This window comes from Bacillus rossius, chromosome 3, assembly GCF_032445375.1.
Source record: "Bacillus rossius redtenbacheri isolate Brsri chromosome 3, Brsri_v3, whole genome shotgun sequence".
Classification (NCBI taxonomy): domain Eukaryota; kingdom Metazoa; phylum Arthropoda; class Insecta; order Phasmatodea; family Bacillidae; genus Bacillus; species Bacillus rossius.
The window spans coordinates 67,235,368-67,262,109 of NC_086332.1; the positions used below are offsets into that span (position 1 = coordinate 67,235,368).

General features: G+C 37.7%; 1 protein-coding gene across 1 annotated transcript in view; it reads right to left on the reverse strand.

Moving 5' to 3' along the window:
* LOC134530832 (cell growth regulator with RING finger domain protein 1-like) overlaps positions 1 to 26,164 on the reverse strand; it is a 150,807-nt gene extending 124,643 nt beyond the window's left edge. Inside the window, exons 1-2 of the mRNA XM_063366079.1 lie at positions 25,855 to 26,164; positions 18,289 to 18,440 (exon numbers count right to left, since the gene is read on the reverse strand). Of these exons, the coding sequence (XP_063222149.1) occupies positions 18,289 to 18,440; positions 25,855 to 25,964 (262 nt within the window). The 5' untranslated portion in view covers positions 25,965 to 26,164. The remainder of the gene's footprint in view (positions 1 to 18,288; positions 18,441 to 25,854) is intronic.
* Positions 26,165 to 26,742: the final 578 nt, after the last annotated feature.

Genomic DNA, 26,742 nt, shown 5'->3' on the forward strand with positions numbered 1-26,742 from the left:
ACTAAAGTCTGCATATCAATGTTTTACCTGCCTTTAATTAAACTAGTTTTGCAGTAGCACGAGCTTATATTTTTTTTCTGAACGATACAAGTGAAATATTTTTTCACTCTTCCGGTAGGCCATTCTAAATCTGGCATGCCATGTCTGTGAAAGAGTGCAGTGATTGTACAAGATATTATGTTAAATCTATCCCAATGCAAGATACATTAAAATAACGTAAATAGTGCAGTGTGTGGCTGTACTAGAAAGCGTGCTTTGTTTGTTTGTTTTCGAACCAGTGGAGCAAATCTGTATAATTCACAAAGGGTGGGTGGAGAGGAGACCCCCCCCCCCCCCTCACGGAATCTGTAGCCTAGTGTTTTGGGCGTGGGGATAACCATAAGTCATCTCTTGATAGGGTACTTGTATGTTGTATACTTTATTTTGGAAACAAAAACCTCAGTTTTCACGTATATGTTAACTAGGCAAAGAGAACGGATTATCATATGTTTTCGCAATATTACTAATCAGAGACTATAAAGCGTGGAGCATAATATATTATTCCATGTACAATTTATAAGTAGGAATTGAGTTTGAACTTATTTCCTAACACAGATACAGTTTTCATTTACGCCCATCCCATGCCATGGTCCGAACGCATACCTCCGCAACCAAACACAGGTTTATCAAGGGCCTCGCTTACCTGGGTACACACGCGGTATACAGGACTTCAGAAAAAAAAATCACGCGATTTTAAAACTGCTCAAGATCCCAAATTTGAGTCTGTTTAAGAATAACATTTAGGAATACGCTGAGGGCGGATGAGTGGTTCTGTTTCCGTATTTAGTTTTAAAATTGTATTTTTTTGGGTAATGAAAATTACAAAATCGTGTGTTTGGTATAATATTTTAGGCATGGACCGCCGGTACAGATTCTTGAAAGCACTCAAGGAACGTGCATTACTTTTATCTTCATTTCAACGCATTACAATGATATGGTCACAGCTCAACTATCACAGTTGAGCTATGTAGGACGAGAAGACTGCGCGCCAGTCCACCAAGATCGCGCTTGAAGAAGATAACGCGCTAAAGCACCAGCGAGCTTAGCTGCTGCCTTATCATCCCGCCTCGCTAACACCTTTGAATATATATACTGTATAGAAGTCGCCAGCCCAGGTTAAAATTTCTAATACGGTTTTGAGGTAGTTGGTTAATTCACCGCTGCAATCGCCACCATCTCTAGGGCATCGACTTGTGGTGGTCCCTAGCGGACAAGTGTCGAACTCTTCAAACACCCCTTCCCCCTCCCCTAGAACGACGTTGAGCTGCAGTGAATGATGGATGAGGGGTGCGGGGAATGACAGCGGGCGACAGCGCTGCGCTCTAACGAGTAAATAACAACTAAGACGATACAGGGCGTTACGGCAGCGCCCTGCAGCGGTGAAGTTCCCAAACTGCTCATCATACGCTTCTGAAAAACGTAGAGTAAATCCTATCCACTCGCGACTTCTATACAGTATATATATTCAAAGCTAACACAGATGCCCCCTGACAAGCAGCTAACCAGTTTCCCGAGGCCCGCTGATCACGGGTCCCACCTCACGTCGGGAAGTCCCTAAACGGTCCGGTCAGGGCCACGAACCCGCGGTCGGGCCCGCTCGACGAGGCGGGTGGACTGCATGGGCTGCCTTCAACGAGTCCACTCCCCGAATACTTTCACACCAGCCAATTGCCACGTGGCAGTGCTTCAGTGAGCCACGTGCAAGGAACAGTCGCGCAAGCTTTAGCTTAGATAAGTACCAACAGTGCCATGCTGGTAACTATGCCATAATACCAGGCCAAGTTATCATTACTTTGAGCTTAAGTAAGTTATCACTGTGTTCAAACAACACAAGCTCTGCGCATACGCGAGTATAAATTTTTTTTCAACAAAATCACGTTCTAGTGTCATTATAACTGACTAGTCGAAGACTGTTTTTCATTGTTACTTTAAGTATTCACTTTTAAAAGTATTTCAAAGATTTTTTCTCGTGGATCCAGCCAAAAAAAAACGTTTGTTTTGCTCAATTTATGCGACAGACAAAACGCTCCATAATATCACATAGTCATCATCTAGATATGTCATTTTGTGCCCTTGTGTAGGCCGTATCAGGTTAACGAAAACACGGTGTTAAGCTGTCGCGAGGTGTCTTGATTCTGTGCGCGCCGAGCCTACGGAAACAACCATACGGTAAAGCTAAGGCGCCGCAGAAACTTGATTTCACCCAAACTGACTGGACATGACCGCACCCTGGTGGCTGTGCGCAACAGCCATCAGACCTGAGTAAACAGGAGACAGGAGACAGGAGACCGCACTACATTCTGAGGTAGGGGTGCGAACAGTGACCACATGTGATGCGTGTGCGCTTCTGGTTCTGAGTTCAGAATACGAAATCAGAAAATGAAGACTTTGCAGTTGGTGTGTTAAAGCGAATAATAAAATTAAATGTTTGAGGAATTCCACACATTGGTGAGAGACCTAACTGATAAGCAGTTTAAGAACTATTTTAGGCTAAGCAGGTTCCAGATTGAAGCTGTTCACAACATGATTGCTACAGCCTTTTGTAGACTCGAGACGCACACTGATGTTCTTTGGCTGTTTTTTTTTTCAGAGAAGACTAATATTACACACAATTCTATTCTGAAAAAAAAAAAAGTTCCATGGGAGAAAAATAAATTTTGATCAGGTCATGGCAGAAACAAGAAATAAACATATGTTGCAGCAATTTATAACTTAGCATAAAATAAATCCGCAATATTTTCAGGCATCAATGTATTTATGTCACGATACATTTCCTTTTCTAGGCCACAGGTCCTTAGCCGAACGAAATAAAAAATTTAATAATACTAAACAAACCAAAAATAACAATAAAAACTATACGAAGAAACTATAATGTCATAAACGACTTAGTAATAAAAACCATTAATGCCCACCTGATTCAATTCAACATTCCACATCTATTTCTGCCCATTTTTGACTTTCATTCTTGTATCACAAAAATGTTTTATCATCTGTAGCATACAATACTTTATTCATACGCACAGCTTCAATCAGAAGTTCTTCCACTGATGTTCTTTCCATCTTGCCACACACGCATCCTGCCAACAACTAGAAAACGCACGGAGTGAGTGGAATGGGGAGACATGAGTCCGGTTCGTTTCCGCCCGAGACCGGAGACAACCCGAGTCCGGTCGCCCCACTCCAGTCGTGTCCAGTCCTGCCGCACCCATACAGAACAGGCAAATGGAATTTCTTACCGGACTCAAGTTAGGTCTAGTCAACTCCAGACCATTCTCTGAGGCGCCTTAGTTTAACCATTAATGGTTGCGGTTCAAACATTAATGCACGATGGTTATGGTTAAACTATTTCTGGTTTGGGAAGTGACATCACCAGCTTGAGTGCAGACATTACAATTTTGTGGTGAACTCTAGTGGTTAATGTTAAGCCCCAGCAGCTTATTTTTTTATCTCTTTTTAAAGGGCCCAACAGTTTTTTTAAAGGCCCTAACAGCTCTTTTAAAGCCCCAAATTATTTTTTCAACGCCCATAATTTACAGTAAAACAAACAGGAATGTGTTCTATCTACACTTTCGCAACCTGTTCGCAGGTTACCCACAGCTTTAAGCCCATATACCACGACGGAAGTTTCACACATTAGCGTGCCACGGGCATGGAATGTTCTATAAAACTGGACGTTTTCATGATGTTTACTTAACTGATAGCGCCGCAATTTTTTTGCGGAAGGTTTCGTGCAGGTAGAAAACAAAATGTGATGAAAGATTATGGTAGAAAAACACTTCTAGCGAGAACTTCCGTCATTAGCGTAAATTAAGAGACCCGCCTTCCTGAACACACATACAGTGTGCGAGGCTTCAGAAAAAAGAAAGAACAAGCGATCTGAAAATTGCTCAAGATATCCGAGTTGTGTCTGTTTACGAAAAGCATTTAATAATACACTGAGGGCGGATGAGTAGTCCTTTTTCCGTATTCCATTTTTAAACAGTATTTTTAGAAGAGTGAAAATGGCTAAAACTTGTGTTTTTAAAATAATTTTTAGCCACGAAAGCACAACCTTAGGCTACTTGCACACACACCGATTTTGGACGGCCGGTAAAATATCAGCCGTCCACATTCCAGTAGTGAACCTTTGGAGGGCATTGGAGCTTGCACACTGGCCGACCACGGACCGGCACCGGAAAAAAGCCGGTTAGCAGCCGGCCACTGCCACTGTGGACCGCCGGCGCCGGGAATACAGTGGCGCGCGTGTTCAGATCGGAGCTTGCACACTCACCGATTATTACCGGCCGTCCTCCCTCCTCAGTTCTCGCTGTGCCTTTTCGCCATACAGTTGACTCTGTGCGTATAGGACTAAAATATAAAATAGTGATTCGGCATTGTGAGTTTTGTATACGTTTGCAATGGATTACAATATAGACAATGCTTACTTACTTATACTTATACTTACTATATACTTATTTCGCTTGTGGAAGGAAGACCATTTTTGTGGGACCAAAGAAAAAGCTGAAAGAATGCAAGAAAAGTGGAGCCGGCGCACCTAACATTAAAAAAATATGTCTACGCTGACCAAATGTAGTTTTTGAATAAACTTTTCCAGTCCAGGGAAGTTACAGAAAGTTTAGAAGATAGTAGTATTATCAATGATGACGGAGATGCTGAAAATGTGCAGCCTCAACTATCATTTGTGAAGGAAATCGAAGGCCTACAAAACCGTAAAGAAGGCAACAGCAATGAAAACAATACAGGCCATATAAAACGCCGCCGCCTGGATGAAGTTGAACTAAAAATGTTGAAAGCCTTAGAACAACCAACACTCAGTACCCACATGTTGTTCTTCCAAGGACTTATACCCCACCTAAACAAATTTGACGACAGTGAAGTTCTCAAATTTCAAATGGGTGTTCTTCAAGTAATTTCAAACATCAATGACAAAAAAACTGATCAACCTCTACTACCGAAAACACATTCCTATTACCATCAATATTATCCCATCCCACAGCCTCAATCGTTCCCCCATACTCAACTGTCATATTCAAACCATTTCAACTCAAGTAACAACTTCCAAGACCATTTCCCCAAACTCATCAGTTCCATAATCCACAACACCTCAATTACTCCAATACAAACAACCAGCAAGCATGCTCTTCGAAAAGTAAGACACCTGAGTCTCAGTGAGAACAAACCACTGCACAGTTCTATCAACAATTTGACCAATCTTCGGCAACCACATCTCGAGATAATTACCCTGCGGAGAGCCCTTCCCCATCTGCTTCCGTGTCTACAGATAACACCTTAGATTTTTCTTAGTTAAAATTGAGTTAATTTGCTTTTTAGTAATATAAAAGTAATGTTTATGATTAGGCTAAGTTTCCAAGATGAACAGATGTGTTTTGAGTTCATACATGGGCTATATTTTTACTTTTATATGCACTTCAATCATGTTTTCTTTAAATCTTAAATATACAACAAATAGCAAAAAAAAATATTAATGGAAATAAATAACATGTTAGTTTATTTGTTCCCTATAATTTGAGCTATAAAGGTTTTACATAACATATGTTAAAATAATATTGAGTTGTATACTTTAAAAACAAAATGTGATACTTTAATGTTAAAGAACTTTCTATTTTTAAGTAAATAATTGAAAATAAGTGCACATGTCTTTATTTATTTAATGAGTACATCCAGCACTTGCATTAAAAAACTATCAGGTATATATACCTGATAGTTTCGTAATGAAACTTTACTTTCCTTAACGTAAGAGCAAGCCTTTCTTGTGATGGAATGGAATTTCTCATTTTAGTATTCTGGCGTTGGATTTCATTTTTCAGCTTGTGGTGAAGTTAATCAAATGATGCTGCAGACATTCTGAAGAAGTTAAAAAATTTACTCCCATCACGCCGAAGTTCTTCCGCTTAATCCTACGGCGCTTGATACGACGGTACAGCAACCACATTACAACAACTCGTTTGGGATGCATTAATTATTTTTTGGAATCAACTTCACTCGACCACGATAATCAAACAACTGCTCGTTTGACCGGTAAAAGTCCGGCGTGTGTGTAAGCAGCACTCCACCGGTAAAATATCGACCGATATTTTACCGGCCGTCCAAAATCGGTGTGTGTGCAAGTAGCCTTATCTACAATGTAAATGGTTACCGCTCGAATCTCATTATTTTCCCTGCGCACGACGAGAATTCGCGTCAGATCAGGCGATACCGCGCTAGAAGCACCAACGAGCGTCTCCATTTACCATCCCGCCTCACTAGCACCGGGCGGGCCTCTTACACAATACCGCGGAAGCTGCGATTGACCAATCACGGCGAGACTGTTTACACGCAAGGCCGCCGACAAGAGATCCCACGGAAGCTTGTTTCGCAGCTATGCAAGGAACCGCGCATTATATCGAATGCCCCGGCCAGGCGAGGTTTCGTCGGCGGCGACGCGGCCAGTCCGGTCAGCAGGGCCGCTGTTCCACTTGCACCGCGGGGAGTTGTGCAACAGCCGTTACGTGAGCGACGCCCGGGTCCGCCAGCCGCGCGCCGATCACCCGCCGAGGCAACGACGCCCGACGATGACCCGCGAGGCAGGGTCACACCCGGAGAGAAGCGAGAGGCTTTCTCCGCGTGGCCAGCCGCTAGATTGTAGTCGTTCAACTCGTTCGCAAACAAGCTCATCGCAAACATGCATGGACAAATGCCATGCAGAGCTGTCCATTTAATCTGTTTCTTAAACAGAGTAATTGGGAGTTTCATTACAAGAAAATATGGCGTCTTAATTCCTGTCGAAATAAATATTTGGACACGATGAACTTTTGGTACGTTACGTTTGTACACAAGAAATGCATTTAATATGCTCCTTCTTAAATCTAATGATGATAAGGTGTTAGTGACAGCTTGAGGATTTTTAAAAGCTATATAATTAAGGATTTTAGTTGGAATAACTTCTAATTTTTGGGTGTCGGACTTTGTTAGAGAACTCCATATAACAGGTCCATAAGCTAAACTGGAACGGACTAGAGAATAGAACTGAGTTAAAATAGCATCTGATGATGCAACTGCGGTATAAATGCAACTGAGGCAACACACTTAATTAAATCAAATTAGTTTTCCTGATGATGTGAACAGCACCGAGGCCAGACATCGCCGCGGGACAATTGGCTATGGCATGTCCAGATTATTCTGCAAAGGTTCGCCAATGCCTTCCGCAGCATGCAGGTGAAATGACTATTGAACACCAAGCCCAAGATTATAAACTGCGTAAGATACGCAAGAGCGCAAGAAAAGCATGACGCAAAATGTTCAGAAATCACATGTTAAAGAGTAGCCTACCGGTTTATAAACTACGCAAGGCGCAATAGCGTAACTAAAGTATTGTTTAACTTCCAACTACCTTGCGTCTTTGCTTGCGTTTTCGACTGTCATATTTGAAGAGAATTGTTCCGAATAGTTTTAAATATACAGACGTTATGTGCATAGAAATCCACAATGTTCTTTACTGTGCACAGTAATTGTGCGGAATCTGTTCACAATAGAAATCTTACTGTTAATTTCAGCCAATGAAATTTCACGATGCATCTGACATCTGTTGGCAGTGTTAGTAAGTAACTATAATAAATACCAAATGACTATGCCGTGACATCTGACCAGCAATTTGAGAGCATAGATTTTCAACATATAAATAAATAAGGGTCATATAAATTTTTTAGCCGACCATTCTAACCACGAGACTTTTTTTATTTACAATTTTTGTCCGTGACTTGTAAGTAATATCATTTATTAATTTTTCAAGAAGGAACCATACCTGAGCATTGTAATATGTCGACAATTTCTGGCCACAATATGATTGATAAATGTAAACAGACAGTACTCTAGTCCCACCAAAATGAGTTCGTACTCTACTCTCATTGGTTCTTGCGCCATGCGTGAATAACATAAATAAAATATTGTTACGAACGCAGACAGAACCACGACGCGCGCCAGGCTCGGAGCGGCTGGCGGGCCCACGCGGCCACTGACGTCACGCGCCGTCCACTGACGTAAGGCATGTCACGCTTGCCTGGCCGGATTACAAGGGTCCTCGCTTACCTCCCCCCCCCCCCCCCCCTTCTGCACCCCTCGCACCACAGGCCATTGTCAGTGACCCTTTTAGAAGCCTGGGAATTCTGCGGAGTGGTGTGAATAAACACCGCCTTCCTTGACTTGAGGTGCGTCGGGTCGGCCCAGGGTGACGCGACACTTCAAACACCCCCCCCCCCCCCAGACTTTTCCAGAAAGTCTACCAAGAGTATAAAAGCAGCGACGCCGGCCACCGCGAGAGTTCCGAGCGAACCGAACCTATCGGGAGGCGATACCTGCGAGTGGAAGCCTGGCGAGCCAGTCGGGAAATGTACTACGGTGCGGTGTGGATGAGTGTGACACGCAAGACTGTGGACTAGCACGCAGTCTTCTCGTTGTGCATACGGCCACCATAGGATCTGGGCGGTAATCAGAACATTATGTGGCGGAGAAACGAAGATAAAGTTGTAATGCAAAGCCTTTGAGTGCTGTCAAAGAATATGTACAGGGCATTTCATGTCTGAAACATTATTCTGGAAACACGCGTTTTAGCCATTTTCACTCATAAAAAAAATTGCAGTTTAAGAACGAAATACAAAAACAGAACTACTCATCCGCACTCAGCACATCCTTAAATGATTTTTTTTGCAGTCATCACTCAGATATGTTGAGCGGTTTTTTTTTAAACTTATTTCTTTGAAGCTCTTTTCACACAGTATGCATTCCCGGGTAGTCAGGGCCTCGAAGTTGAAAGAGTCGCTAACCACTAGTTAAGCACCCGAATAATCCATAATCTGCGCTCGTACATCTTCACATTTTACAGCATTGTTTTTTTTTTTAAAAAAAACCTTAGTTATGTTAGGTAAATTATAATACGTAAATTTGTTCTAAAGAACGAACTAACATTCGTAATTTTTATTCCGTCCACGAAGATGCACGAACGACAGAAATGTCACGCACGCGAGCGGCGAACTTAGGGTACGTTCGCGCTGAACGGGGGTCGGTGTGACAAATGCTTTCTAGAGAAGACGTTTTCTGTGAGAAAAAAAAAGGATGGAATAAAGAGAAGGGGGAGGGGCGAACTGAACGTCGTAGTGCACACAACATTTTCGTTTCGATCGTGATCAGGTGACTTCTAATACTTCCTCATTTTAAACTGGTTTTTAAACCCCATGTTCACTGGAATTTCCCCCACATTTTTTTATTCATGTGTTATACCGGAAAGTAAGAAATAAAATTCAAACAGCTGGTATATTTGAGAAACCCGGTGGAATGATAACTGGGACGTAAGCGGGGTATTTCCGGGGGAAACATTCCACCCCGTTTAAACCTACACAACTAGCTCAGATATCACCAGTGAATGGCGGACTTAAACTCATGTGGTTACATGTTAACTGAAAAAAAAATTTTTTAAACAAGTACGCTTAAGTAAAAAGATGGCGCACAGACATACTGTTTAACGCTATACCGACATTCATGAAAAACCGCACAACCGGAATGGATGAAAATTGTTGCTGAACAAATAAAGTCAGTACGCACAAACGCACAACCATTTTTTTAAAATCCTAATATGTATTAGAAATGTAGATATTACGTACATGTGTAATGCACATTCCATAATCTGTACCGGGATTTTCATACCAAAAACGTAGGTATTCAGAAGGGAAAAAAAAAAAAACAGTTTTTCTATACTTTTTTTTCTTCACATTTCAAAAAATTCAGTTTGAAAAAAGAAATTGCGATCTCAGCATATTCTTGGATGCTTTTCGTAAACCGACACCACGCGGATATGTTGGGCAGTCTTCAAGTCGCGTGGTTTCGTCTGAAGCTCTGCACCCCGTATGTGTGCCCGGGTAGGCGAGGGGCCTTAAACGTCTTGCCGCACCTGAGGTGTTTCCCAAACCGGACGCAAGGAAGGTCAAGAGGCACAAAGGTGGCGTGAGACCTTCAGGGCTGATTATTTCGTAAGAGGATGGCCACGTCCCCACACACATCATTAAGCTCCTCTAGAACGCTGAGATAATTATTACGGATCTTAAGATGACGAAAATAAAACGCAAGGAAAATCCTGAACCGAGCACAATTTCGATGAACGACGAGGCGATAAAGGTGGAAGCCGCCCAGCGGCATTAAGCGTTGCAGTTTTGTAGGTGTGTACCTATGTATCATATAAATAACCAAGTTAATAATTTGTTTGTCAGTTAGAACATTTTAAGCATTATTTTTAATAATTGTACGTTAAATTTCGTGTTTGAGTTTTGTCTTATACGTTTATATGCAACATGATCCAAATGAGAACGCATAAATTTGCTTCGTCACCGATGTTACATGTTTACACATCTCTGGTGAGTACTGAAAGACTCGCTATTTTTGGAGGATTTTTTAACACTCCAAAACTACTCTCCTTGAGTTCGTGTTCAGAGAAAGAAACCACTGAACTAAATTTACTAAGATATCCGTCAATTTTCCCAGATCCCTGGATAATTTTGAAATTACAAAAAAAAAAAAAATTAAATGCCTAATGAGTTTACAAATACTTAATAACCAATTTTAGGACTTTTACAGAACTTTATATAAAAATGTATATATAAAAATGTATACAAATTCTTCTCATCAAAATTTTCTACAGTTTTTAGGAAAGGAAAGGCGTTTTAAGTTAAAAATATAAACATTTTCATAGATACATTCTTCATGCGACTATAAACTGAAGTGAGGCGTCAAAACTCAAAATGTTAGCTAGCGAAAGGTTGCTGGAAATTTAGAGTTCGGTGACCTTCAGCACCATTGCTGCTCATTTAAGGAACTTTCTTTACCCAGTCTTTCATTTTTCTTACTTTTTCGTACTGGCATTTCTTTGTAGTCATTTCAAGAAACCACGAGGATATGAAATAAGTCCAGGCCGTTATTCGAACCCAGGTTCTCTGAAATACGAGTTAAGTTCATGGGCGTAGATCATTAAAGTGTCAGCTCTCTCTCTCCCCCCCCCCCCCCCCCCTTAAAAATCAATCTATTGGAATTGCGAAATCGTAACTGTAAAATGGGAATGATAAACGTTATCCCGCGGGGCCCCCTGGGACCTACAAATTTTCGCCCATGGTCAAGTGTATGACCACTTTTTTTATATATTTTATTTTAACATGTTTGGCTTGGTATTTTTCATCACCCCTCTCCAACGCCACAACATTTTTTTATGACTTCATGCAGACATTCAATTGTTTCATTTCACAGTTTTATAGACTTGGACATAATTGTGAGGAATCCGACGATACAAATTTACACCCACGACTTATCCAGGACCCGTATCGCACCGAAAGCCAGCGTGCACGTATCCAACTGCGCCACCCAGGGGGCGGCCACGTCTGCATGATTACACAGTAACCGGGTGAAGACGTTTTTTATTCCCAGATAATGGTCAGCGCCATGTTGGTTAGACGCCCAAAACATTGGCTGAATGGTAGTGTTTGCAATGTGGAAACAAGTTTTAAATGACTGCATTTTATGTGACTGTTTTAACGACTTCTAATTCATGCTTACTAGCCATCATCAGACACCATTTTCGCAGTGTTTTGGGCGAAGGTAAAAAGCATGCAGTGGTCCGGGACAGAAGGTGTCTGATGCCCTCGCGGGAACAGTCCGTGGCACCGGTCGCTGCACACGTGGGTGGAATGAGGAAAGCCTGGCTGCAGCCTAATTGCCCGGCTTCCACGCCCGACGGACTGCTAATGTCGCTCCCGGCAAGGACGATGGGCGGACGAGGTGATAGCTACACTTCTCCTCGACTACGCCTATCCTTAATTACAAATTATAATATAGGCGGATGCAGCGAATGTATGGCGGTAACTTCAAATCCGCCTCTTACGGCCAGCTGCACCATTCTGCTCCTTCAATCGGGGATACAATGAACCCTGCCCCCATAATGATATTTGGATCATTTATCTAAGCGTTGCGACAACACACAGTGGGACAACATCTATCATCACCCGCGTGAAATGAGTTGTTACATTTCCAGTCTGCGACAACAGATACCAGCACTGTCGAAGAAATGCTAGGAGCAATTCCATTGGTGGGCTGGAACGATATGAAGTCGCTACAGTCGATTGTGACACGGCGAGAAAATGGTTAATGCTGTTCACACAAGATAGCAGCACATGCGGCCACCGCTAGGAATCATACAAACCACGTTTTCCTGTCAATTTATTCCGACAGCGTCATTTCATTCGATACTGGTTCAAAAGTTTACTCACCAGATAAAAACAAAATGTTACTTTCGAGCTGTAAAACCCGTTCTACAATGGCACGGAAACTGAGACGGATCACATATGTGGAAACGGATTTCCCGGAACATTCCACTATCACATCTGTAGTGTGCGGCTTCCACCTTGCAGGGAAACGTAAAAATGGCAAACAATACGACTGCATTTCGAGGTTACGAAATATTAATTAAAAATATATGTTTTTCTTCAAGAAAAAAATGTAAAGGCAGGATTCACATTTATAATACAAATAAACCATAAAGTCAACATACAACACTAAATGTGCTTGTGAATGAAGCAATTTGTAACACCATCTCACCCAAACACTCTGCTTCTATTGGTCGCAAGGAGCCACGTAAACGGAAGAGCTCAGGAATGCAGGGGTAATCCCCGTCTGTGTGCTATTGCAGAAACTCTGTTGCGTGAGATACGTCTCCGTTTCCGCGTCATTGTAGAACGAGCCTAAAAGGTCACGCAAGTGATAACAATTACGAAATATTGTGTAACTTCTTACCGTTACTAGATAACATCCAGCAAATATATGTTGAAAAAACATGAAATGCAAGAGAGCTTTCGTGATGAATTTACAGGAAAAGCCCTTAAAAATAGTAAGACAAGAAAATGAAATAATCAACTCGGGACGAGAGACTGTCATTGTCTCGTAAACAACGAGATTATTAGGGACTGTGCTCTGCAACACACAGACTTGGGATATTCGGAAAGGAATCTGCCATGACCTGTAGTCAGAAACCATCTCAGCATATTCCTGGAAGAAATCTCGGGAAGAAAAAAAAATCGAAATCAGGATGGCCGGAGCAGGAAGCGAAAGTCCTGTTACTGACCTCCAGCGGTATTTTCCTGCTGCGACCAAAGCAGTTAGGGCAGTACGTGCAAAGTGTTCACTGTTAGCAGTCTGCTTGGGTGGCGACGCACGCCTAGATACCATTACATGGTGGCCACTCACAGTCACCAAAAATATTCCCTGATTTTTCCCTGATTTCCCTGATTAAAAATTCAAAATTTCCCTGATATTTACAATTACAAAAAAACATACTTTTGATGAAAAAATATAATATTATAGAAAGAGATCACTCATATTTTAGCACCCTGCTGTATTTTCTTCATTATATACATACGGATGTTCGTTAAATAACAAATACATTTTAAATATGTCACTATACATTATAGCGTCCCGTTCAATGACCTGCAGTCTGTGTTTTGTTTTATGTAATGGGGTATTTAAGTGTCGAGCGCTCAATCATTTTTTCACGCAACTTTTGATAACTGTTCTTTAATTCATTTTTGAAGTGTAACATTTCTAGTTGTGAAATATTTTTAGTCTTAGTACTCTCAACAAGGGATAACAGTACAGTGCAAATTTTACCTTGTGTTTGATTTAAAAATGAAACAACTAATGGATAAATCTTCACTGCATTACAATCAGTACTCCCATCTGTAGCTAAAGCAAATGGTCCACTTACTAAAGATTCAACAGTTTCAATTTAGTTTCACCAGCTATATACTCCACTAAGGAAGATGTTTTTGCACTCGCACAGCTGTATTTCTGTGCAATTTTTGAGTCCGGAAACATAGCTCTATACAAATTACCCGAATGATCGGCTACTGCTATCGGTAAATTGTGTTCTACCAAAAAACTTGTAAACAATAACTCTGCGTTTGTTACTTTCGTTTCTTCAGATGTAGCGAAAAACGACGATATAGATTTATTGCTCGTCACGGCTTTAAAATGTTCTGCATGTTTCTTTGATTCAATATGCCGTTCTCAGTCATCCCTTCCACCATGCGCAATCGAAAAGTCACACGTGCATACATTACAAAAAGCGTGGCGTTCCAAAACATTTGAAGATGACAAGCATGGCCATTCTTTTATATAATTTGGTCGAAAGTTCTGAAGAATAACGTTCTTTTTTTTTTTTTTTTTGCCCCAGATACACATTGTTCTGTCACACGCTTCATTTCTACAACCGGCACTGAAGAACACAACACTATCGAACAACATAAACAGGTTTCACGTCTGTACACACGACAAAAACACTTTGATGAAAAAAATGGCTTTCAAGAAAGTAAATAACACAAGACAGGTTAGCCAAAGTACCGTACAAAAATTATCGTGATGTAAGTAGCTAACAAACGAAAAGACCGAGAATATGTACTAGTTGTATCGTACAACGGACGTAATACCGTACCATTTCTATTACAAAACACAACAATTAATCTACTTATTTCGACAGTACATGCGCACATTTATCAGTTCCGTTATCTGCGCAACCACGTGATGTATTCGAACTGCGTTCACGAAACACGCACACCAGAAACGGAATTTTTTTCCGTTACCCAGCAGCACAAAGCCTCGTTTCCGTAATAAACCAGCGATGTTCCGTAATTCCGTAATATTGTGTTAAATCCGTAATAATTACAGAAAATCCGTAATGGTTGGCAGCTCTGCGGAAATATACATGACACAAAAAATTCCCGGTTATTAAAAAAATTCCCTGACATTTCCCTGATAATTCCCGATCAACGTGATTTCCCTGATAAATCCCGGTTTTCCCGGTTTTCCCGGTGAGTGGCCACCCTGCATTATGGCCACGCTCCCTCTTATACGGACGGCGCTAGGTCGTCGACCAGTAGCAAATCATTTGGGAGCGCCAGTTCTCAGAAACACGGCTTTATACCTGTCTCCCGCCATTATCACCGTGTCCCAACCCGCGGCGTCTGCTTCTGCTGAGAGGCCGCAGCAACCAGGGAGGGAATGGGGGGAGGAATACAAGAGGTGGAAGGCAAAATCCCTGCGTCCAGTAGAGTTTTGATATTTTTTATGCATGAGTTTATCCTGAGATTGGGAAGATATTACAAGTATATTGCTAATATAATTCATTGAGAACAGTACAAGTCAGGCAGTATGCACAGGTTTACTGTCTTCAGCGTTTTTTTTTTTAAATTCTACAGTTGAAAAGTTGAACATTACGTAACAGGGAAGAGGCCTGACAAAATTATTTGCCTCCGGGCCCTTGTTTTCTCTCGACAGCCCCGCAGCTGCCTCGGGATATTAAGTATCAGTGATTGGGCTGTTGACAGATTGCAGTAGAGAGAAAATGGAGCTCACTGTTGCAAGATTGATACTACCTGGTTTATTAAAATTTTGAATCTTATATTGTATACCATCGTAAATTAATAATAAAATTGTTACAGTTGTAGTAATTTGGAAAGAAGAAAAAAAGGTAATTCAGTGCAAAAAAAAATATTTCACAATAGTGGCTATTTGCTACAGTCCATCGCTATTTATAACAAGGCATTCCGTTAATTAATGTGCTTTGCTTAAACATGGCCACAATTATTTATATTAAAAGGCTTTTAAAAATTTGTTGATACAAATGGTTGAAACCCAAATGGCATCTTTTAAGTCAAATTTTACTATTATGGGATGATGCTTCTTATGAGATGAAACAAGAAAACATATTTCCACAATTCTCACCCCAAATTATCCCTTAAAAACTACAATGTTTCAGTAACACTTAAAAAAAATTTCATTACAAAAAAACCTGTGACTAAAAGGTTTGTGCTCAGGGATGTATCGGGCAATGCATACCAAAGAAGGACAGTGCAAATGGCAGAAATGGTGCATTGGAAAGAGAATTAAAATGCAAACTGCAAACTTAGGATGAGAAACACAATAAGAGAATACTGCCCCTCTTTTTACCCACTTTTACAAAAGAGCTGGAACCTTAAAAAAAAAGAATGAAAAATAAAATAACCGATTTACTTTTTACCCTTTTTAAAATGAAAACTGTAGCATAATACAAAATCTATGCTGGATAATCATGAAGTTCCAAAATTAATTTTTTTTTAAAGATTCAGAATTTCAACTAAAAACTTATTGATCCCTTTTTGTGGTTGATAGGGTGCTTTAAAAGTTTATTACAACCATGCAAACTTCCCTGTAATAGAAAGAAAAATTCAGAATACATTTATTTAATTTGCCAAGCAATTCCATTGAAAAAATATACATTAAAAAAATTACAATTACTGAAAAAATATTAAGAAATTAAATGCTTTTAAAAAGATTGTGTCACATTTTGCAATTGCAATTTAAGTTGTTTTTTTTTAACCTAATCTGTACAAAATGTGTCTCACGTGGACTGCACTTTAAAATTTAAGGACAGTTGGATATTTCTTGAATCCTTTGGTTTTTTTCTTTCCAAATGCTGAACTTGGATGGAAAAAGTTGCACTTATTACATACTATGATGAATAGATTCCATGAAAATATAGTACAATGAAGAATCCTTGAGAATATATATTATTAGTACATTCAAAGCAAGAAGGTCGGTAAGACCTTATTTCCATAAAGCATCATAAAAATTATAACCTATTAACCTTTTAAAAAAATGCAAGTCATTTTCCTGTCCTTAAAAGGTGAGAAAAAAATTACACATGTTGTGTCTACCATGACTGTAAAACTAAACAGCACTTACATTCATGACCAAACCCAAACTTGGTACAAGATGCAGAAGAGTTGTAACCATGACCAGTAGCATACGTAAGATTTGCCCAAAAGGTAATAGGGAAGGGAGATGACTTTTCTAAATAAATTAAATTATTAACATTTTTTAGATGATTTTCTAAATCATCAGCTGACTTGATGCAATGCTTTTGACGCCGTTATAACAACAATCGTAGGTATATAGCATGCCTGTATTGATCTGGTCAGTAAGTAGGTGAAATAACATGGTAAGCTGCATTTATGAATTAATTATGAGAGTAAAGAAGGGAGTTCAGGAAACTAACCCCTCCCTCCCTTCCACTCTACATGTGTTACAGACTATGGCTGCATGTCTTACGCATATTTTGTGATAAGATCTCCTAGTTCCAGTATGTTACAACATAGCTGTGCCTGCAACTCTATTTTCATGGAATTTTATAAGAAGAGTTTGTTCGGCAGGAACAATTTTACTTATCAGGATGATAAAAGTCATAAATGTTATAACTTCACAACATAAATTAATATATTTCATCAAAATCCATTGTAGAGTTTTTATCAATGTGCTACAAGACATAATTTAAAAAAAAAAAATTTTTGTTTGAAAAATAAAAAATACACATCAGTTATACACTAAAAAGTTCATAAATTGGTTTTAAAATAGTGCTTTTGTCAGTAATAGACTTCGTTAAAATAAACCAAATGGGCCCAAACTCTAGTGATTTACTAGTAGCCATTGAACAGTTCCACTATTCACCTCCGGGCTCCATCATCAGATCTGTTCGATGGTACCAAACTATAGTATGTCAGTCCGATTACATAAAGAAACAAAGTTTCAAATCTATATGACAATTAGAAGTTAATTAGGTTAAAATCAACTTCCAAGATTTCTTTACATAGTTTGGTAGTTAGTTACAAGTGAAGCTAATATAAGCATGTTATAAATGTTTTTTTCAACATCTCAATCCTTCTTATTAAGAAATATACTTGGAATAAAACACTGGATAATCAGAGCTCAAAAAAAGCAATAAATTAACATTAAGTAAAAAAATTACATTACTAATAAAGAGAAAGGAAAACAGAAAATGTTACAATTGTTACCCAAAATCTAATTTAAAAAGTGTACATGTTTTTTTTGTTTCAATTTCTTAAACCTTGACTTTGTGGCTGAATCATGCCACTTCTTATCCCACAATAACAGTACAATACAGCAAACAGTCTGGCAGTACAGTAATTGTCAAGTGAACATGTGTGAGGAGCGTGAATCAAGATGGAAAACAAACCTGTTGTCACAGGAGTAAAATCTATCGATAACATTGGCACGCTGTTTGGCACGGAGCGCAGACAGATGGTCGGATAATCTGATGAGTCGGTTAATAGAGGGTCGGATAACCAAGGTTCTACTATAAATTAAAAACAGTTGAATGGCAAGAGCACTCACCACAGCAGGAGGACCGGGATGACTCCTGCAGCTTGAACGTGAAGGGGATGTGGACCTTCATCATCTTCATCTGGGGGATGGGCGGCTTGGTGATGTGCAGGGGGCTCGCCCCAAACATCATGTCGTCCCCGGGAAACCTGAACACCACGTTCCTGCAGCACAGAGAAGGAAACAGACATGGTGAACGCTAACACCACTATGCTTGCCCAGGGGCTAGCCCCTCAGAGAGATCAGTAGCATCACACTTGTGTTTTCCTAATACATTTTGTAGTTATTGGCTGTGGTCGGCGAGACGTGTTTTCCCGCACTTGACGGTGCCAATGAGAATGTGGGTACCATGCTGCTGCACACACATAATTGGCCATCACTGTAGGAAAAAGCTACAGTGGTTTGTGAAATACCTTGACACAAAATGTATTCACGAGATACAGGTGTCCCTATTTATGATATGAGAGGACATTGGACCCAGTTTTGGACATTTGTGGAAATTAACCTTTGGGGATTGGGGTGTTTATTATGACAGCTGTAACTGTTTGAATAAAATAATTACTTATTTTCCTCCTTGTGAACAGAGATTGGACCTGTTAATAAACATCAGATTGTAGCAAGGTAAAATAAATAATAAAGTTTTTATTTAAGCCAAGCATTTGGATAGATAACTCAAAATTTAAATAATAGCATAAATATAAAAAATCCAAGATGCAAATCTCTCTTGACTAAGACAACATTTGGGCATGCAATTGTAAGTATGCAATTATCTCAACAGAGCATGTGGAAAATTATTGCTAATTAACAATGTTAAAGCCACACATATGCAAATTACAATAGTGTCACGTATCACTAAATATAAAATTTTTCTAATTTTTTCCAAAAAATAAGGTTTTGTTACTTATTAAATAAAATCTGATTCACAGTATATAAAAACAAACCCATGTACACAAATTCAAGAGCCTACTTAATGAAAACTTAACCCGATGGGTGGACTTAGTTTACTCTGTCACTGGCAGAGTTTACTTTCTGAATAAAAACAATTTCTTAATAATTTTGAAAAGGTGGCTGTAAAAAAAAGAGAATAACATTTTTGTTGAATCTTTTAAAATACACACACACTAGCACACTTAGGTTTTAAGTGAATTTTCAGGACTTTACAAAATGTATGCAAAAACATAAACAGCCAATTTTTACTATTAATAAAATGTTTAGTGCATACTTTATTGGTTGATTAATTACATTTATAAATTAATTAATTTAAATTTCCTAGTCCATAATTTCTATAATCTCATGAAACAAATAAACTACTTTTACAAGAATTATTTTGATATCATTTTGCATTTTCTCCTGCTCTTACGTACATGTTGTCTGCTTTGATCAACTGTCTACAATCCCGTTGGTTTAACCTATCAGGGATCACATTAACTTTATCAAGATTTCCAACATGGGTAAACAACTTACGGTTACGATTATGAATGAGTAGACTAAAATTATTAACTACAAAACATTTTTTCCCCCTTCTTAAATGTTTCTACAAATAAAAAAAAATTCTATACCATTACTTTATCATAACATGATAAGAAATGTGTGAACTACCATTACAGACATATGGCCGCTGCACTGAACACATTGCTATAGCACCATGGGCCACGCGGGCAGGCAAGGAGGGAACATGGGTGCTATATCATGTTGAAGAAAATTCTGAAATATAATTCGGTAACTGTAAAAGTAAAATGTAACTATATTATAGGCAAGTTATTTTAACAATGCACTGAAACTCTTTCAATGATTTTATTTGTTATTTTTTTATTATTTTAATTATTTTGGAATATAAATGTAAAAAATTATTATCTTAACATGTACAATAAAATTAATTACAAAAAAATAACTAACCATTAAAAACCATAAAGTAGCTTCTTTGAACTCAAGGGAAGTAATAAGCATGTCTAAGTGTGGAAAAAATAGGTACGCATGTTTAACACTAAGAGTATGTACCTATAAAAATTACGTAGAAAAGTTTTTACCACTTTTAAGAACAGGAATGGCCATCCTTTGAAAAAAAAATGTCAGCTTGAATACATCCCACAGTTTTTTATAATCACAGGCAGTGTAATTATAAGGATTATATCATGTGATAAATTTCTCATCATCTCAAACCAGCTTTAAAATTAATAATTTGGAAAGTGTGAAAATGCTCTTAATTAAGTGTATGGACTGTCCCATGTTCTAAGTAACTTGGTTGTATGAAAACTTATGGAAAAAGTGATTCCATGTAATTTTTAAGTTGAATGTTTCAACCTTTTATCCTAGGTTTACCAAAAAAAATTGGTTGTCTGTAAAGTCGATTTACAGACGATAGTTTAACGTGACGTCATAACCAAACATGGATGAAATTATTGCATACTTTTATGAATAAAATTGAATCATATTTATTTTAATAATAAAAGAATAAATACTTGAAATTATACTAGTAATAAAATTTTTAAAATGCAAAAATAATTAACCTTTATTGCCGAAATTGTTGTAATAAGCAATGAAATTCACATTTTTTCACTTCACTTTAAACAGTCGACGAAACAGTTCACGTGTAGATTACTTGTAATTAATTTTAAAAACTGGCGTTTAGCTGTAAAGTTTAAATATAATTATGAACAAGTTTTCATATAAATAAACTGTAATCAAATATCTATAATCAATTATATGAATCACCATAATTTTTTAGTCAATTGTAACATAACCTATTATTACTGCACTCGCTGACAGATGCTACTTTTTTTTTAATAATAAAAGAATATATACTTGAAATTATACTAGTAATCAGATTTTTAAAATGCAAGAATAATTAATCTTTATTACCGAAATTGTTGTTGTAATAATCAATGAAAACCCACATTAACTTTTCGTTTAAATATAATTATGAACAAGTTTTCATATAAATAAACTGTAATCTAATATCTAACATAACCTATTATTACTGCACTCGCCGACAGATGCTACTTTTTTTAATAATAAAAGAATAAATACTTGAAATTTTACTAGTAATCAGATTTTTAAAATGCAAAAATAATTAACCTTTATTGCCGAAATTGTTGTTGTAATAAGCAATCAAAACCACAGATTAAAATTTGTCGAGAATATTTTACGGTTTTATGTCTTCCAGTGCTCCAAATTATATGCAATTGAGGCCCCGGGCATGACATTTTATTTATAATTCATTAATAATAACGCCCATCGCGATAAACACAGGAAAATGTGTATTTACGAGTGCCTGGTTCCTGCGGCAGCTGATAGAAAAAGCACGATTCGTTCGGTTCGCATCCGTCACCGTAGATAGCAGCACCGTAGTGGAATAATATTATTTCGTTTTCATAATACGATTTTATAACAAATACACATCCCAATTACACCAAACTTATTTATAATATGCTACAATATATTTTAAAATATTGTGCAAATGATCCCGGGTGTAATTTGAATTATTATGTGTAACTGTAAAATACCATTGTTCGTTAATAAAACACCATTGTTTGTTAAAAATATATTTGAAAATTCAACATTACTTTTAAATAACCGTACTGATTGTGTTGAAAATTGGTGGACGATCGTTAAATTATATAATATTAATAATTCAAATGACGAAAACATGATTGAAAAGTCAAATCGATTGTTGTTCCAATCGAGTGGAAGAGAGATACGGCGATTGCGTACAAAGAGAGTAACGGGACACATCCGTAGTGGGACAATGTGCGTTACAGGACACTTTTTTGTGCGTGCAGCCAGCGTTCATCGATCTATTAGACGTTGTCACGTCAAAATGTTTATAACTAATACACGAGAAGTAATTTAGGCAAACTATCAACAAAGAGACCACATTTTGCTTGCCAAAACCTTTTACTGTTTGAAACCTCTATGTGAAATATGCTTTGCACTACCCGATTCCTTCGACACACATAAACTATTTTCTTTGCGTCAGTTATACAAAGCACCAGATTTGAGAAACTGGACTTACCAACTTTTCCAATAAATTCATGTTCATAGCACAACAATACCTCTAACCTAATAATATTTCAGCATCAAAATTCAGTTTATTTATTTTTATTTCATCCTTAGACCATACCAGTGTCTACACACTAAGACACAACATGTATCAATTTCTTACAACAATGTACAAATGTGGTATATGTACACAATTTTATGTAGTGTCATAAACCTAAAATAATAAACCAGATATGACAACCACCCTGTCCTTTCGGACTATAAAAATAAAAACGTGCAGTGATTATAAGGTGTTGATATGCACAAACAAGAAGTTTACAAGAATAATAGCCTAAGCCACCCCTTCCTGTAACACAGTATACCAAAAGAACGCAAATGGACAAATTAACTTCCATCTGTGTCCACACATTCCTCTGCTCTTTTTTTGCCATTTTCACAAATTATGCCTGAAATGCAACGAGACCAATAACAAACAATGCAATATGACGGCGGCTTGCTCGTGCGTGTTTTCTTTTCACTCCAGTCCGTGTTTAAAGTAAAATCTCAATCCGGATTCTTCAGTCCTGTCCACCTCAACAAGTGGAGTGGATTATCTCACTTCGCTCCAACTTCAGTCCACAACAAAGTGTTTTAAGTAAAATTTCAATCTAGATTCCTCAGTCCACTCCAAGTTGAATCCGGAATGAAATTTTAGTATAAACGCGGTATATATATCTTTATCTAACTCCATTTCATTCCCTATACCTAGCTCTATCTCAACCTATCTCTGTCTCTCTCAATCTCACTCTATATCTATAACTCTATCTCTGTCTCTCTTTTATATTTCATTAAATTGTCTAATGTGTGCGCACTTATACAACGAAAACTGACAAAGTGCCGCTATATAATATGAAATAAACACATTTATTGAAACGACTCTCGGGCTACCTATCAACTCACCAAAATTTCATCGCAATCAGATGAATGGTATAGGAACGCATACAGCACAAACAAAATAAAATTAAAGACATGACCAACACATCAAACGATGGTGCGTTTAAAATTCAAGGCAACTCTATCTATTGACGAAGTTAAGAACAAAACTGTTATTAGCGCCTTTATTTTGCTAGCTGCTGCGAGCTCCACTAAGTGGGCTGGTCTCACCAAGGAGAAGGATATGAATTTGCCAGACCTTACTATGTTTATGATCATGTGACAGACATAGAGAAATGTAACTCACTATTTGTATGTCTTATGACCTATGATTTTTTCTGTTATAAAATGAAATTATCACACTTTCACTCCCGTAGGGATGGAATTTCACATAAATAATTAGCCTATGTGTTAATCCAGGTTATAAACTATCTGTGTGCCAAATTTCAATAAAATCCGTTGAGCCGTTTTTGCGAGATTGAGTAACAAACATCCATCCATCCCCTACTTACAAACTTTCGCGTTTATAATATTAGTAGGATTTTGTAATTTGTATTTATTTTAATTTTTAAATTATGATCATTGGTACTTTTAATGATGCAATTTAAAGTTTGATTTTGTTTCTTTGTAACTATGAATGTTTTATTTTTCATAAATAATAGGATTTATGAATTTCCATATGCTACAGTAAATTAAAAATTAGACTTAATAGGCACAAAATAATTAATTACCTACTTGTAACACAAAGTAATATTACAAGATTGTGTATTCAAAAACTAATTAAAATGTAAATGTTAAGAAAGTTAAAATAAAAAGATATCTACAGTTAGAAAATGCACATCCAAATTGTGCAGAAACATTTTTTACACTAAAACTAAATTTGTACTTCACTTTTTAATGCCTTTATGAAGACATATATACTTTTGGTAAGTCACCATATCTATGACACTCATAACAGGGTAGCCTAACTCCAATGTGAACTGAGTTACTTATCTAACAATTTTGCTTAAAATTAGTGCAACCTAACAAAGAATCCAACTTTTACTTTAATGTGAATAAAACTCTACCACAATCAGCATTTCACAAGCATGATGCAGTATTATACATAACTGTTTAACGTCACATAGTTTAAACTAACAAGCCAAAATTGTACACTGTAATCGCACAAATGCAGTGTTAGTAAACTCTCTTGATTAATACAAATATTATATCCCACAACCACGTAGAATTTTTGGCATATCAGAAGCTCTGGTATAGAAGTCCTGCAAAGGTGGGTACATAGGGAGTAGAGTCCAATGAGTGGAAGATACAGAGGGTATGGGGGTGAACAGAAAGAGGAAAGAACTTGTTACCAGTGAGGACAGAGTGGAATGAGCTTAAAGCTACGGCCACACAGGGTGCTATGCTTGCTATGTTTGCGATGTTCACTACGCGAGTAAAATACAACAAGCTGCATCTCAGGTGTCACCGGCCACACAAAGCTGTGTTCACTATGTTTGTTATGTTGGCAACATCGCCAGGTGTTTGGTTCTCTGCTATTTTTCTAAAACATTGCTGACTTCGCGCATGCGCAAATAAACAAAAACATCTGGTTTTGCACGGACTTGTGCTATACTTCTGAGTTTTCTTTTTACGAAGTTTAATTTCTATCTTGTCAGTAGTGTGCTTTAAATTGTTAAGTCAACAGAAAAGTTAATTGAAAGATCATGAAAATATCCATGTTTATGGAATAAATCAATGGAAGAATACAGAAGGCAGGTTATGCAGGGCAATGCCTGGGATTTGATTCCAAGGGAATGCTATCAAACTGAGTTGAATTTATCTTGAAATAATCCATCAATTTGATTTCATCCTCACAAGCAACTGCTTCATCAAATAATGATATTCTTCAAATCCTTTTATTTTTATATTAAATTTATGAACCTATTTATTCTTACGTTCACATACTGTGAGAGCCAACAGAATATTATAGCCTAATTGTCGGAATCAACACTTGAATCCCAAGGCATGCATCTCTCCAAAAACGCTAACTCGACTATCCTGTCTGAACACCTGGCGCCATGAATATAGTGATCATAGCAAACATTGTGTACATATAGTAACTTTCTGTGTGGCCTTGGCTTCTTGAGGAGGGATAATGGAAGTAAGAAGGACCTAGAGAGAGCTTTAGGTTAAGGGATAGTCTAGTAGCTTGGAGGAATCCTTGTCACAATGTAAGAGCCCAATTTCTGGTGTAAAGCTAACATGTATATTCTGAAATAAGTTTTTTTTTTTTTTTTTAAATATGGAAATATTTAAACTACATTGTCATTTATAAAATTTATTTCATAAATAAGAAAATGTTTGTGTTAGCTAGCCTGTGCTACATTATGTTCATATAGTGGGGTTACATTAAATAAACAAAGTGCACTTTCCAAAGGAAAAAAAAAAAATGAAATCTCCATTAAATTTTGAAGTTCCTATGCTGTTATGGATTCAATTGATAACATTTAAAATAATGTTAATTTGTTTGAAACTGTTGATTAAGTTGGTGAGGAAAGTAATTCTGACAAGTAGTCCACACATGCTATTAATGAACGAGCAGTGCACCGAGCCCCCAAGTAAAAAATTACTGAAAATGCACGGATAGTTAAGTTAACACCCAAGACTTCTTTAAAATATACATACCTCATAACCAGTAAAACCACTGCAAATAAACATATTAGCACTATAAACACCGAAAATACGGTTGACAACTCAACGGCGGACACGAGCATTGCTGTCACTGCTATGAGCATCACTAGAATAACAATTATATCAAATTGTCTTAACACTCGCAAAAGCAAAACTAGAAACACGTGGGCCACCAAATCACGGACACAACTGCCATCACGTCTGCTAAAGATGCCGGGAGACACTGGCAAAATGATTACACCAACAACCCATTTTCTACTTCAGAAGAAGCTGACAGCAACAGCAGTGCAGAACAGTACTCCCTCCCACCTCGAAAAATATAAACAAACTTAATTCCATGGTATTTTTTTATTTTGTCACACACTAAGTATTTTCTATACAAAATAAATACTTTCGAAAGACTTATAAACAGCAATGTCATCAAATGATAAATATTTATTTGTAAATTTAAAAATACAGCAAAAGGGTTTATAATAAATAACAATATATATATGCAATTATTACGCCAATATATTAAGCACAGTATTTTTTTCTTATTGTATGCAATTTGTACTAAACTATTTTTAATGTTTATTAACGAAATTACATTCATATAAATATACGTGAATCCTTACACTATAAAATAAATTCACCATTGCAGTCAGACTCAAAAAATTAAACGAGAAGCTAACCATCACTTGCCAAAGACCCTGTCACATTGTTAAATTTTCGCTTCCAACTCCTTCTAATATAGTATGTCAAATAAAATTGGAGGGTTAAGAAGTCACCGAAAACATAAATAACACAGCCATGTTTGTTTGACAAGTTGGATTACTTGGGTTTCCATCAACGTCTTTGGGTTTTCATAAAGTATTTTCAATGTATAATAGGTTCTAAAATCTT